The sequence below is a fragment of the Lactuca virosa genome, chromosome 7 (assembly GCF_052849685.1).
Source record: "Lactuca virosa cultivar CGN04683 chromosome 7, Lactuca_virosa_CGN04683_v6, whole genome shotgun sequence".
NCBI lineage: Eukaryota > Viridiplantae > Streptophyta > Magnoliopsida > Asterales > Asteraceae > Lactuca > Lactuca virosa.
In genome coordinates, this window is record NC_136432.1 from 76577854 (window position 1) to 76592258 (window position 14405).

The 14405-nt window shown below is 37.9% G+C and overlaps 1 protein-coding gene and 2 pseudogenes across 1 annotated transcript; 1 reads left to right on the forward strand and 2 right to left on the reverse strand.

Moving 5' to 3' along the window:
* Positions 1 to 3196: 3196 nt before the first annotated feature.
* Positions 3197 to 5506, forward strand: LOC145126796 (uncharacterized). Its single transcript, XM_079062096.1, has 4 exons — positions 3197 to 3214; positions 3419 to 3896; positions 4335 to 4765; positions 4874 to 5506. The coding sequence occupies exons 1-4, from the start codon at positions 3197 to 3199 to the stop codon at positions 5504 to 5506; spliced, it is 1560 nt and encodes a 519-aa protein (XP_078918222.1).
* A 1035-nt stretch (positions 5507 to 6541) lies between these two features.
* LOC145126797 (F-box/LRR-repeat protein At4g29420 pseudogene) lies at positions 6542 to 7485 on the reverse strand (annotated as a pseudogene).
* Positions 7486 to 11490: 4005 nt separating this feature from the next.
* LOC145126799 (photosystem I reaction center subunit II, chloroplastic-like) lies at positions 11491 to 14158 on the reverse strand (annotated as a pseudogene).
* Between the last annotated feature and the right edge of the window lie 247 nt (positions 14159 to 14405).

Here is a 14405-nt window from a genome sequence, read left to right on the forward strand (position 1 = left end):
CCAGGAATCTGACTGTAGCCTTTAGCTACTAACCGAGCTTTGTATCTTGGTTTATCATTTAGGTTGACAGGTTCCTTGAGCTTATAGACCCACTTGCATTTAACTGGTCTCTTCCTTTTCGGAATAGGAACTAAATTCCAAGTACTGTTTCGCTGCAAGGATTCCATCTCATTTTGCATAGCGAGCATCCAATCATTTGAGTCTTCAGATTTGATAGCCTCGTCATAATTCGCAGGCTCCGTTGCGTACTCAATATTATCAGCAACAATAAAAGCATAGGCAACCAAATCAGATTCAGCATACCTCTTCAGAGGAATAATCTGTCTTCTCGGTCTATCTCTTGCAATGCTTGGAGTAGTAGCTTGTGGTTGTGAAGGTGTTGAATCTTCACCAACAACATGCTCATCCGACGAAGAAGAATCTTGATGCTGACTTGTACTCTGATTAGTGGTAGGTGAAGTAGGAAGCTCCACCTCCATTTGAGCATACTCTTTATTTGCTTCGGATGATACATCTGATGCATCTGTTCTTTTAGAAGAGTCAGCAACTGGTTGAATCATAGCAGACTCATCAAAAGTAACATCTCTTGAGATGATAATTTTCTTCAAATCAAAACTCCATAACTTGTAACCCTTTACACCTTGATTGTACCCAAGAAAAACGCATTTGATTGCTCTTGGTTCTAGCTTCCCATTGTCAACTCGTGCATACGCTGGACATCCGAATGGTTTTAAATCTGAATAATTTGCAGGTTTACCGAACCATAACTCAAACGGAGTTTTCTTCTCGATTGCTCGTGACGGTGATCGGTTGATAACATAGCAAGCAGTCGAAGCAGCCTCCGCCCAAAAAGACTTTGGCAATTTGGAATTAGAAAGCATACACCGGACCTTCTCCATAATTGTGCGATTCATTCTTTCAGCTACACCATTTTGTTGAGGTGAATGGACTACTGTGCGATGTCGAGTAATGCCTTCCTTTTGACAATAGACATTAAACTCTTCTGAGCAAAACTCAAGTCCATTATCCGTACGAAGATACTTTACCACCAGACCTGGTTGCTTTTCAACCTGAACTTTCCAATTTCTGAAGGTATAGAAAACGTCTCCTTTATGTTTTAAGAAGAAAGACCACACCTTCCTGGAGAAATCATCAATAATAGTGAGCATATAAATAGCTCCACCTTTTGAAGCAACTCGAGCCGGTCCCCACAAATCCGAGTGAACATAATCAAGTGGTCCTTTCGTTGTATGGATGTCACTTGCAAACCTCACTCGTTTTGCCTTGCCATATACACAGTCTTCACAGAAATCCAAATCAACAATCTTTTGTTGACCAAGTAAACCTCTTCGACTCAATTCTGACATGACTTGAAAACTCATATGGCCGAGTCGAAGGTGCCAAAGACGGGACTGATCTGGATCAGAAAAAGACTTTGACACAACAGCAGCATCACTCGAAATTGTTTGCCCGTCAAAGATCTGAGGTTTTTCGTTCGGCTCTCAGTTTGTCGGAACCGTCTTTGAATACCCTGAGAACTCCACCTTTACCGGCAAACTCGTATCCCCTTTTGTCAAAAGAACTGAGAGATAACAAGTTTCTTCTGAGGTCAGGAACATATCTAACATCCCCCATGGTTCGAATAACTCCGTCAAACATACGGATCCTGACTGAACCATGTCCAAGAACTGGACATGTAGTATTGTTACCCATCAACACATAGCCCTAGTTAACCTTTTCAAATGTGTAAAACCAACTTTTGTTGTGACACATATGAAAAGTACAACCAGAGTCGAGTATCCAATCACCAGTGGAATCCAGTTTATCTGAATAAACTGTCAAAAGTTCTCCAATACCTTCTACCTCAGCTACATCGGCTTCACCCGAAGTGCTAGCTTGTTTACCATTTGCTGCCGTCTTCTCTTTTTCTTTATTCTTCAACTTGAAGCATTCTTCAAGCACATGTCCCTTCTTGTGACAATAGTTGCAAAACTTTCGTTTGCCTTTTGATTTGGATCTGGTTCTGTTGGAAGATTGAGAAGTTCTACTCCTCTCTGTTGTTCTTCCTCTGGCATTCAAACCTTCGGCTTTAGCATCACTTGAACCACCACCAGTAATATGCTTCATCTTCTCTTTGGAATCCAAAGCTGTATAGACTTCATCTAAAACTAAAGTGTCACGGCTATAGATAATAGTATCACGAAAATGGCTATAGGATTCTGGCAACGACGACAGTAAGAATAAAGCCAAGTCTTCATCTTCATACTGAACATCCATATTCTCTAAGTTATTTACTAACTCTTTAAATGTGGATATATGTTCAGTTAAAGAGCCTCCTTCAATCATCTTGAGATTGAACAACCGTTGCTTCAAATGCAACTTGTTTGGTAAGCTCTTGGTCATCAACAGTTGCTCCAACTTTAGCCATAAAGAAGCCGCTGACGTTTCTTTTAGAACATCTTGCAAAACATCGTTTGACAAGTGCAAACGAATCTGGGATAAAGCCTTCAGATCTTTCATCTCCTTTTCTTCTTCGGTCCATGTATCGGGCATCTTATTGAAACCCAAAAGCGCCTTGTGTAAATCCATCTGAATGAGAATGTCTCTCATCTTTACTTGCCACAACGGAAATCGTGTGTTACGATCCAGTAGTGGAATATCGTATTTTACCGAAGACATGATTAATTACTTGATAAAATGATCCCAATGAGCTAATATTACAACCCGGATGCTCTGATACCAATTGTTGTGAAATACGAAGGATCCGAATAGACTTAAATAATATTAGCTCAATGCGGAATGGGATCAAAAATTATCAAAGCGTAATAATCACTACGAAATACGAATAAAATAAATAGAATAGAGACACAAGAATTTACGTGGAAACCCAAATCGGGAAAAAACCACGGGCGGAGGAAGCCGAGAAACAATTCACTATAATTTGCAGTGTTTACAGGGATTATGAAAGAGATTACAAATAGAGTGAGAGGGCTAAAATATATGGTGGTGTATCAGTATATATATATATATATATATATATATATATATATATATATATATATATATATATATATATATATATATATATATATGTAATGTTTTACTATATATATATATATTTGATTGTTGGATTCCTTCGTAATGAAATGGCTTAGGCTATTTATAGCCAAAGAAAAGAACATATGAAAGGATAAAAATGCCGTCGTCCAAAAAAGTTGCGCCTTCAAATTTGAATACTATTCCACCTACAAACTTTTGAATAACAAATCTCCAAATTCACATGTGCCGTCCAATTCTTCAAACATTTCACATATATATTACTATTCATAGTCAAACTATGAATAGTAAATGATAAGTTACGGAAATAACCCCTAAACTATTTGCCACTTGCTAATTTTGGAGGCAACATTTTCCACAGGATCTAAGAAATTCAGATGGAAGCACACCACTTCATGTTGCTGCTATTATTGGCAACACTGAAGCTGCTGACATCTTGGTGGCAAGAAACCACGAGTCTTTGTTTGCCAAAGACAACAAGGGTCAGACACCACTAGCATTGGCTCTTTCAAATATGCACACAGAAACAGCCCGACATCTGCTGCAACACATCGATACTGTTACTGATGATATACAAAAGGATGCTCTGTTTTCTGGTACAACTGGTGATGACCTTTTAGTTACTGCTATTTCCTCCAAAGATTTCCGTAAGTGTGAACTGGACTCAAATTCTAGTAGTAAGAAACCTGCCCACTTAACTGATTCGGCTGACTTTGGAATATATGTAGTCTTTGCAAGAAAGCTGTTGGAGCATTACAAAACATTGCATAGTGATGCTGTGCTGACGGCTATAGCTCAAAATTTCCCACACGAAGCCTGCTCATTTGGACGATACGCAGGTTTTTTTGTTTTTCTATCTTAATTAATCTGCACGTTCCCTTACATTATAAAATTATTTATAACGCTTCTCTACCAAACTTCCTGCACACCACTTTTTCTATTGAAGAGACTGGTAAATTACTTGAGAGAACAGACAGTTGTCCTCCATGGGTTTTGTCGTCGATAATGAAACCATTCATTCGCGGTAGGTCATGAGTTTTTCTTTTCTTAAACTTTAAAATTGTTGGTTGCGCATTCTATAATTAATTAAACCCATCATTCTAACAAACATTCTATCGTGTAACGCAGTGGCTGACTTCATCCTTATCCTTTTCCTATTAATCGCTGTGCTATTAGGTAAGATGATCAACAAGTACCTAATTGTATTACTAAAACCAAAGAGAATAAAAAAAGGTCTATCTCTTTATTTGAGATGCTCACTTGGGTCTATGTTGTAGTTTCTCCTTTCCGTAAAGAGAGACATGAAATTCATTTACATGCTATGTATATGTTGGGGGAAGTATGTCATTTGATACAGCGAACAAATCACTCCAGCTCTTACCATCACTATTACACAAATCCAATTCTTGAAGCCACTAGACAAAATGCAAACGAGGTTGTAGAAGAAATTGTGAATTGGTTCCCAAATGCAATTTGGAGTGCTAACGAAGATGGGCACAACTTTATACTGTATGCTGCAATAAATCGCTCAGAAAAGGTTTACAACCTACTTTATCATATGAGCGAACATAAGAATATATATCGGACACTTGAAGACTCTTCGGAGAATAACCTGTTGCATCTAGCTGCAAGATTGGCACCATCCAACAAATTAAATCTTATATCGGGGGCAGCTTTACAAATACAACGCGAACTACAATGGTTTAAGGTATGAATCTCTATATATGATTCAAAATCAGCATATACCTGATATTTAAACGTACACCATATGTATTTATCAATCATGTGTAACAATTAACATAATGTAATGTTGTAGGAAGTGGAAAAATTCATTTGTCCTCTAAGCATCATAAAAAAGAACTCTTTAAACGAAACACCACAAACGGTATTTACTAGAGAACACAAGGAGTTAGTGATTGAAGGAGAAAAATGGATGAAGTCCACTGCGGAGTCCTACACGATTACAGCTGCATTAATCATCACCATTGTCTTTGCAGCAGCAATTACAGTGCCAGGAGGAAGCGATCAGAACAAGGGGATACCAATTTTTACCAACAACACCGCCTTCACAGTATTTGCAATATCAGATGCCATATCATTCTTTGCGGCTGTTACTTCATTGTTAATGTTTTTGTCGATTCTCACTGCACGTTTTGCTGAACAAGACTTTCTCTTCAAGTTGCCTACAAAGTTGATAATTGGTTTGTCCACATTGTTCATCTCAACCACAGCTATGATAGCAGCTTTTGCTGCAACGTTATACCTTGTATTTGGCCAAAGCAATTCAAGGATTCTTATTCCAATAGCTGTCTTGACATGCCTACCAATTACTTCCTTTGTGACATTGCAGTTCCCTCTTGTCCTAGACTTGATGAGTGCCACATATGGTCGTAGTATTTTTGGTAGGAACAAAAGTTATTATGGTTTGTTTGGAGGAATATTGATTTGATTAGAAATTGGGAAATTAAAGATCAAAATTATAGAGCAAGTTGTGGAATGCCTTGTAATATTAGGCTTAATTCTTAGAAAATAATCTAGTTATCTCATCACTATATACACCGTTATACACTTATACTAACACCCAATGACCCAAACATATAATTGCATCTTAAGTTTTAATGTTGCTAGTATATGTTATCTATTTTACTCACAACAATATTAATGAAATGATCAATATCCATCAGTTTCTGCTTCTGATCTGATTTTCCCATGTCGTGAGATTGTCCATTCTTACAACCCCTCATAATCGATCCGGCTGTTTTTCTAGTTGTCCGGGCTCCTCTGTTCCAATTGTTAAATGGAAAAATAATAAATTTAGATCAAAAACTGATTTAAAAACTTATAATTGATTTCTAACTTTACATTGATTTACAGCTTACACCTTTGCTATGATGTCGCTTAACCTAAGATATTCTCTTCTCAAAAGTAACAATTTACTTCATAAAATAAATCTCTGTACCCTTTTTAACATGATACTTCACCTTAAAAATGATAGTAATCATCTAATTCTTCACTAAATAACAATTTCCCAAAAAAAAAGGTTTATCAATAAAATAATAATGAAACCACCCTTATCAATCGAACAAATTACGTCATTCTGTCTAAATTAAGTTACAATAAACAACCATATATAGTTGTTTAGATAAAGTTTTTAACCCACTAAACTCATTAAGTAAAAAAGAAACAACCCTATCAATGGAACAAAAAATTGCAATTTCTTCTTTCATCCAAAAAAGTGAAACAACGTGGGGATAAGAATTTACTCTCAATCTTCCATTTGTGCAAAAGACGTAAACGCCCTTCCCATCTTCCAAATAAAAAATAGCCCAAAAAATGTAGTCCTGTCACATTAACTACTAACTAATGCAACAAATAAAATATAGACATAGATACTACTACATTATTTAAACATATGGATCATATTTACAACATAATTATCTATATATAACCCAAAAACAAGCAAAAAATCTATTCTTTTAATCCAAGAACCATGAAGAGATTATCAAAAAGTTATCCATTGGTTATCCAAGAAACTTCCATTCCTTCTCTCCAAATTCCCCATCTCCAATTCACTTTCGGCCACCGAGCTGTACACCTTGAGATAAAGCTTTTCGATACATTAGCAACAACATCATGATGTATAAGCAATGAAACATCAACCAACCCCACACATTGATCCAACAAAGAAGCAACCGATGAAAAAGTCAACAAAGGGTCAACCAACAACAAATATGCACAAAATGTTTTCAACCCTTTTCTCCCATCCCAAGTCTCCCAACTTTCCACATCATAACACGCCTCTAATTCTGACCACAGACTTGAGTTAATACATAGAGAATTCACATTCAGGAAAACCGTGAACACCTTCTCAAGGGTAAATTTGGAAAACCCAGCTACCCCTCTCTCCCACTTTCGCGAATCAACTGTTAGATTTTCGACTGTTTTTGTAAATGGGAAGTTTAAGAGTAAGGATTCGATGTATAAAGACTCAAGCCAAAGGGTTTTTAAATTTAGGAACTTTTTGACTGTAAATGAGTCAGCATGATCAAGGGCAAGATGGAGGTGAGATAACATGGGCGCTTCGATGTAAAGTGAAGTGGGTTTTATGCATTCGAGTCTTAGTGTTATGAGTGTGGGAGTGATTAGGGTTAAAGATGATGGGGCATTTGATACAGTCCAGTGACAGGTTTTGAGGTTAAGAAGGTTGATTTTGGGGAGTTTGAGACCTCCGACACCTACCAAGTTAAGAACTTGAAGATTTGGGAAGGATTTGTTCAACATGTTTAGGTCTTCATCGTCTAATCTTTTGAATTCAAGTGTTAAATTTGTTAGCATTGGCATTGGGTTCATGTTTTCTACTGATAGCCATGCGTTCTTCACCTCTAATTCAAGAAGATTATGACCTGCATCAATGAAAATTGAGTGCATCGATTAACTAGCAATCATCTATGGTTGAAAAGAAACACCAGGTGAAATTAAGAACATATGAAGGTACATGAGCTTCCTAATGTCAGATCATAGAGAAGGATTTTATCATTTCACATCAGTAGAGAATAAATTTTACAATATACGTCGGCCGAGTCGTCGAGTCGACTCAGTATATAGTATATAGAGGGCTATATCATCGGGAAGTTTGTCCATGGACCTAGTGAGATACACAAGAAAAAAGAAAAAAACGGGTTCAAATACTTATACCTCTTTATTTTACAATAACATCATGGTATATTGGTATATGTGTTATGAAAAGAATAAGTTTAATTATTAAAAAAAACCATAACCATTTTTTATTTTACCTAAAAGTTTTTTTTTTATCAATTAAGACAAAAGAAATTGATCATAGTTTTCTTTTCAAAAATTTTCCAAAAAAAAGTTTCCATAAAATAGTTAAGAAATTGAAAAATGCTAAAAAACATCCCATTATTTTTTGCAAGTAGGTCGCCTGGGAATATGTATATTTTCGAAGTTATATGTGATTTCTTTTTCAAACTTTAAATTTTTATAACTCTTTCATATAAAATATGTGCGAGTTGAATTATTTTTCATTGTTTTCTTTGTAACTTCATAGACATATTACAATTAAAATTTTGATGTCGGAAAGTTACATTTTTTGGCTCCAAAATAAATTAGACGTTGAAAATATGAAGAAAAAAAAAACGCAACTTTATTCGTTCATAAAGTTCGCATATGAACTCCCTTTGACCTAAAAAAAATTCATTATGTTCTTTGCAACAAAAGTTTTCCGTATACATATTATTCTTCCAATTTTGATGTCGAAAATTCATATTTATTTTAGCTCAAAAGTAGATTATCCAGTGAAAAATGATGGAAAACAAAACCTCATAGCTTTTATATACGAACTTCATAACAATCATCATACTATAAGGTGACCTACAAAGATCTCAAAAATAAATAAATAAATAAATAATTGATAAGTTTTTATGGTTTTCTATTTTTTAAAAGGATTATGTAAAAATGATAGTAAAATAGATATTTATATTGTCTTTGTAACACCCATAAAATTCAAGCCAATTTTAAAACTTTTTCAAAACATTTAAGGCAGTAGTTATTACAATTTATTTCCAAAATAGTCTAACATCAGAGTTTTCCCAGAGACATAAATAAAACATGAGGAGTTGTACGATCACGCCTTCGCCTTTCCGCGATCCCCTGATGTACCTGAAACAACAAACTGAAACTGTAAGCCCGAAAGCTTAGTGAGTTCCCCCAAAATACCAACCTCAATTAACCATAATCATATCATATCAACAAATACAGAAAAGCATGCATAACGAGCCTTCATCATGACTTGACCGCCTCGCAGGGCCTACAACCTATCTGGACTGCTTCCGAGCCTTCGACATGACTGGACCGCCTCGCAGGGCCTACAACCTATCTGGACCGCTAGCCGGGTATGTTGGCCTACAGCACAAAGCAGGACCTCCTCAACCCAACCCCCAATCAAACAACATGTGCACATAATTATCATACACTAGCTCATATCATATAACAGTCAAACCGATCTAACAGATCACTAATCATAGCAACATCCCAAATTCGGAATACAGACCTAACCGGTCGCTAACATAGCATCATCCTATAACCAGGACACTAACCTAACCAGGTTACTAAGCATAAGCATATTACCATCCTAACTACTAGGATGTAATCAATAAACATATCATGCCATAATCTGGATACAAATCCATAAAATGGCCGGCCTTGAGGATAACTCACCTCACAACTGTCGACTCGAAATGATAAGCTCAACTCTCGGATCACTGCCACAAACTTCACCACCTATATTCACCATAGAATCATAGTCATAAGTTCCCATATTCCCGAAATGCCCCCAGAAGTCAACTAGTCAGCCCTTGGTCAAGGTCAAGGTCAACGGTCAACAATCCATGTTGACCCGACTCGTCGAGTCCTTCCAGAACTCAAGCAGTCATGAAATTCCCCCACTGGCTCGTGGAGTTCCCTACAACTCGCCGAGTTCATGTGTGTCCAAAGTCAGGGTAAAACCCTAGTTGACTCGCCGAGTCACCCTACTGACTCGCCGAGTCCTAGACAATCTTCATCAGACTCGCCGAGTTGACCATGCAACTCGCCGAGTTCCTTCGGTCCTTCATCTATTCAGCCATACTAAGGTTCCATATTGCAGATCCAATTCCCCAAAGCATGTTTATCACGTAAAGTTGCAAACTTTACGTGCATGCAAGGCTCCAAAGACTCCAAATGACAAATCCAAGCTTGTAATTGTGTTTTACACCAAAGCAGAGTCTCATACTTGCAAGAGCTGGAAGCTTTATGGACTTAGAACCCCAAGAGAGCTCAGATCTGAAGTTGCAGCTTTAGATCTTATCTCATGCACAAGAAAAACTTCCTAATATGCTAGGAAAACCCTAAACTTCACCCAAATGAGATCTAGAAGAAAAAGAGGTTAAGATGACGACTTGATACCTTCAATTGATGCTAAACTGAGGTAGATCTATGATTCCCACACGCTCCTTGCTTCGAGCCACTTGTTCTCCAATCTCTTCTCACCAAGAATCCTCTTCCAAAGCGTAAAACACACAAATGGAGCACACACACACGTATTAGGGTTTGCTGAGCTCTCAAGGGACAGTAAGGAGGCCAAAGGAGGCAGGTGATTCCTTAAATAGGGTGCAAAACCCTCGAAATTAGGGTTTTATCCTCCAGCTCCTACTCGTCGAGTCCTATCTTGGACTCGGCGAGTAGGTCACTTAAACACGTGGACTAATCCGCTGCTACTCGACGAGTCAGGGCACCCTACTCGTCGAGTCCACCTTGAAACCATGAAAATTTATAACCATAAATCAATACCTGAGAATTGGGGCATTACAATTCTCCCCCACTTGAACTAGACTTCGCCCTCAAAGTATGCCGTGGTGAACAACTCCGGATAGTGCTCCCGCATCTCTGCCTCTGGCTCCCACGTCCACTCGGACCCTTTTCGGTGCTCCCACTGTACCTTTACCAAAGGTATCTCCTTGTTCCGCAGAACCTTTACTTTCCTCTCCAGAATAGCCACGGGCCTCTCAATATAATTCAGGCGCTCATCGACCTGAGTGTCGTCCAATGATACTACTACTTCCTCATCTCAAATGCACTTCCGCAATTGTGAAACGTGAAAGGTGCTGTGGATCCGACTGAGCTCCTGCGGTAGCTCTAACCTGTATGCCACCTTGCCAACCCTGGCTACGATTCTGAACGACCCAATGTATCGGGGACCCAATTTCCCCCTCTTCCTGGAGCGGATCACACCCTTCCAGGTCGAGACCTTCAAGAGTACCATATCACCGACCTGGAACTCTAACTCAGATCGGCGTCTATCGGCGTAACTCTTCTGCCGACTCTGAGTGGTCTGTAATCGCTGCCTAATCTGATGAATCTTCTCGGTAGTCTGCAGGACTACCTCCGTCTGTCCCATCACCCTGTGTCTGACCTCACCCCAGCAAACCGGGGTGCGACATCTCCGCCCATACAACAACTCAAAAGGCGGGGCGCTAATTCTGGAATGATAGTTGTTGTTGTAGGCAAACTCTGCAAGAGGTAGGTGGGAATCCCAGCTCCCACCGAAATCAATAACACACGCCCTCAACATATCCTTGAGGTTCTGAATGGTCCGCTCACTCTTTTCGTCGGTCTGCGGATGAAATGTTGTGCTAAAATGCAACCTCGTGCCCAGTTCCTCATGGAACTTCTGCCAGAAACGTGAGGTAAATCTAACTTCTGCTAAAATGCAACCTCGTGCCCAGTTCCTCATGAAATGTTGTGCTAAAGAGTCCAAATTTGGTTGAGCCTGCCAAATTTATCAACTCCCTTTATAAAGGGTCCATTGTAAGCCTTAAAGCACATTTTGAATTTTCAGTAATTAAATAACTTGGGGTTTTCTCTTTATTTTTGCGTTCATTACGCGTCAAAATACATAACTTCCGCATTCGGGAAAATCTTATAAAACTAGTATTTAATCTTGTGTTTTGACCTCGACCTTTTCCCAAGAGCCAAACATTGTTCTTTTTCTTGCTAATTTCAACATATTTGGTCCTTCTCTCATGATGTCAGCTCCACCGATATGTATTTCAAAGGTCTGTTATTGTTTTGGTAATTCCTATGTGATGACATAGGAATTACAAAGGTCTGTTATTGTTTTGGTTATTCCTATGTTATTGTCAGCTCCACCGATATGTATTTCCTCCGGTTAAGATTTTCTAAGCAGTTTGCATGTGCTTCCGGAGAACATTAGGGATGGGTTTTTGGGATCTAATCAGTGATCTGAATCCCAACGGAGCTTATTTGGTAGGGACTTCACCCGCAACGGCATCCTTGATGATGTAGAAATGGGTGGTGGGTTTGGTTTGTTTTGACAGTGTTGAAGGAAGTGGGTTGTGATTGTTTCTATGGGGAGGTTTGATTTGGAATTGTCGGTGTGAATAGGGAAGCTTAGGTAGCCATAGCCAGTACTCGTGGTGGATGATTAGAATCAAGAAGATGAAGAAATGGGGATTTCGTGAAGTTGAGTGGCAGTGGCGGTGGGTTTTAGATGTAGGTGGTGGATCAAGTTTGATTTAGTTCCTAAAGTTCGATTTTGATTGCACGTAAATGTGGATCAAGTTGGATTTTGATTTCAGGTTTATTGTTGGTTTTGTTTTTGTTTTATTTATTTGCTGGTATTAGCTGATGGTGGTTGCTTGAGGTGACTAATGGTGGTTGTTGGAGAAGACCGGTGGAAAAACAGTCACCTGAAAAAATGGTCACTAGAAAAAAAAGGTGTTGGTGGTTACCGTGGAGGAGTGACCTGAAGGAAGGAGAAGAAGAAGAAGAATGAGCACGGGGTGCAGTAGAGTGGGATTTAATTTCTATTTTTGTTTAACAAAATATTAAAAAAAAAAAAGTTACAAATATAAACAAAATCGTTAATTACTTTGTAGAAAATAGCCAAAAAAATCCAAATTACAAAAATAGCCATCAAAATCACAGATGGATTAAGCTCATCTGCGATTTCACCAAGCCATCTGCAAATGTACAAGTCGCTAAAGCATATCCATGCTTTAGTGAATTGTACATTCGCAGATGATTTTTTTTTGTATAAATAGGGGGTACAAGTGACTAAAATCGTAGATGAACTAAGTTCATCTGCGATTTCCTCTCAGTTCATCTGCGATTTCGTTTTTTTTTTTTTTTACTACGAAATTGATAGGGGTTGACTAGGAAACAACCATATTATATATAGATTCTTCCAAACAATTATCACTTTTGTTGTTATTTCTTTGGAAAATTTGTTTAAAATCTTTTTAATAAAATGAATGAATATTTACTTTGTCAAATTGTCCATAGTGCTTCCAGAGAGTGAGAGTTCTCCAACGAAAAGTGTGAAAAATGAAACAAACAAAAAAATTACGTTTTTATATTTGCGAAAAAGGTGAAATCGCAGATGGAATGTGAAATAGCAGATGGACTAGTCCATCTGCGAACGTACAAGTCGCTAAAGCATGGATGTTCTTTAGCGACTTGTACGTTCGCAGATGGGTATGTCAAATTGCAGATGGACTTAATCCATCTGCGATTTTACAGTGTAATTGAGATTTTTTTGCTATTTTCTAACTAATTATAAGTTTTGGTTATATTTGTAATTTTCTGAAAAAAAAAACTCTAAAGCAAAATAAAAAAATAAAAAAATCAAATCATAGAGACCAAAACGTATCGGAGTTTCAGTAGTAGTCCTTACTATGCATGTTTTTAAATCCACGTGGAAATCTAATTGTTATGTAGACAAGCTGTACGGTGTTGCCGTATCTTAGTGTTACCAAAGGTTGTAACAGTTTGTACGATTGAGTCTAGTCTCGTTAGAAAAAGCACCCTTAACTAACTAAACAAACAGGTACAAGTTTCATACTCAAACTAAAGGAAATCTCTACTAAAGTCATAAAATTTTGGCCCAGTTCACGTCCTGAAAATTGGCTAATATTTTATATTTAAATATTTTTTACCTTATCAGCAGGTAACCTGAGGTAGCTTCTGGAGCCGCCTTTTTTCGCTACAGCACATCCAAAATTGGCTTTGCATTTTTAGCCGAAAGCCTCGCCGGGACCACCATCCTCTTTCTTCTGTGTTCCCAAATCAGTGGCAGTGGTTTATGAAATTGGCGGTTCATGCAGTGGTTGTGCAAATCAGCGTGAAGATCGACTCGTGGTGGTGGTGGTGGTGGTTGTGGTGGTGTTGACCAGAAGTCGTATTCGGTTTCACCGTTTCAGATCAAAGTTCAAAAATTGATGGTCAGCAGTGGTCCGATGAAGTGATCTATAGGGACATCCGGGTTACCTGCTGCTATGTGTGTAACGTGGATAAATAGGTCATAATGAAATATTTAACCGGTTTCTAAGACTTTTTTGTAAAAACAAATAAAAAATAATTTGAGACTATTTCGTAAATTAAACTAAAACTAATTTATTGAAGAATGATTGTGTTAGTATTTAATAACTTAATATATATATGTATGCGGAAGCTTTCAAGGTCGGACCTTGAAAATCGAATCTGGATAAAAGAAAATAGTAGAAGGAGATTGAGTACCTGCTTCCATTGAAGCTTTTGGATCTGAAGAAAAAAACTTGGTTTTCCAGTTGATTTCAAGACAACCTCTAAGAACTCTCAGCAATCCAAATAAACGAATTTGTGAAGTAATTTCGTCCTCTCTGATTTGCTCCTCATCACATATATTTATAGATGGAGATAAACCCTAATGTGAGAGATGGAAGGGATCTTGAGGATCTTGAGTCAAACCGGGAACTCAAGCCACAAATGGTAAGTGAATATCGGTCCATCAACAA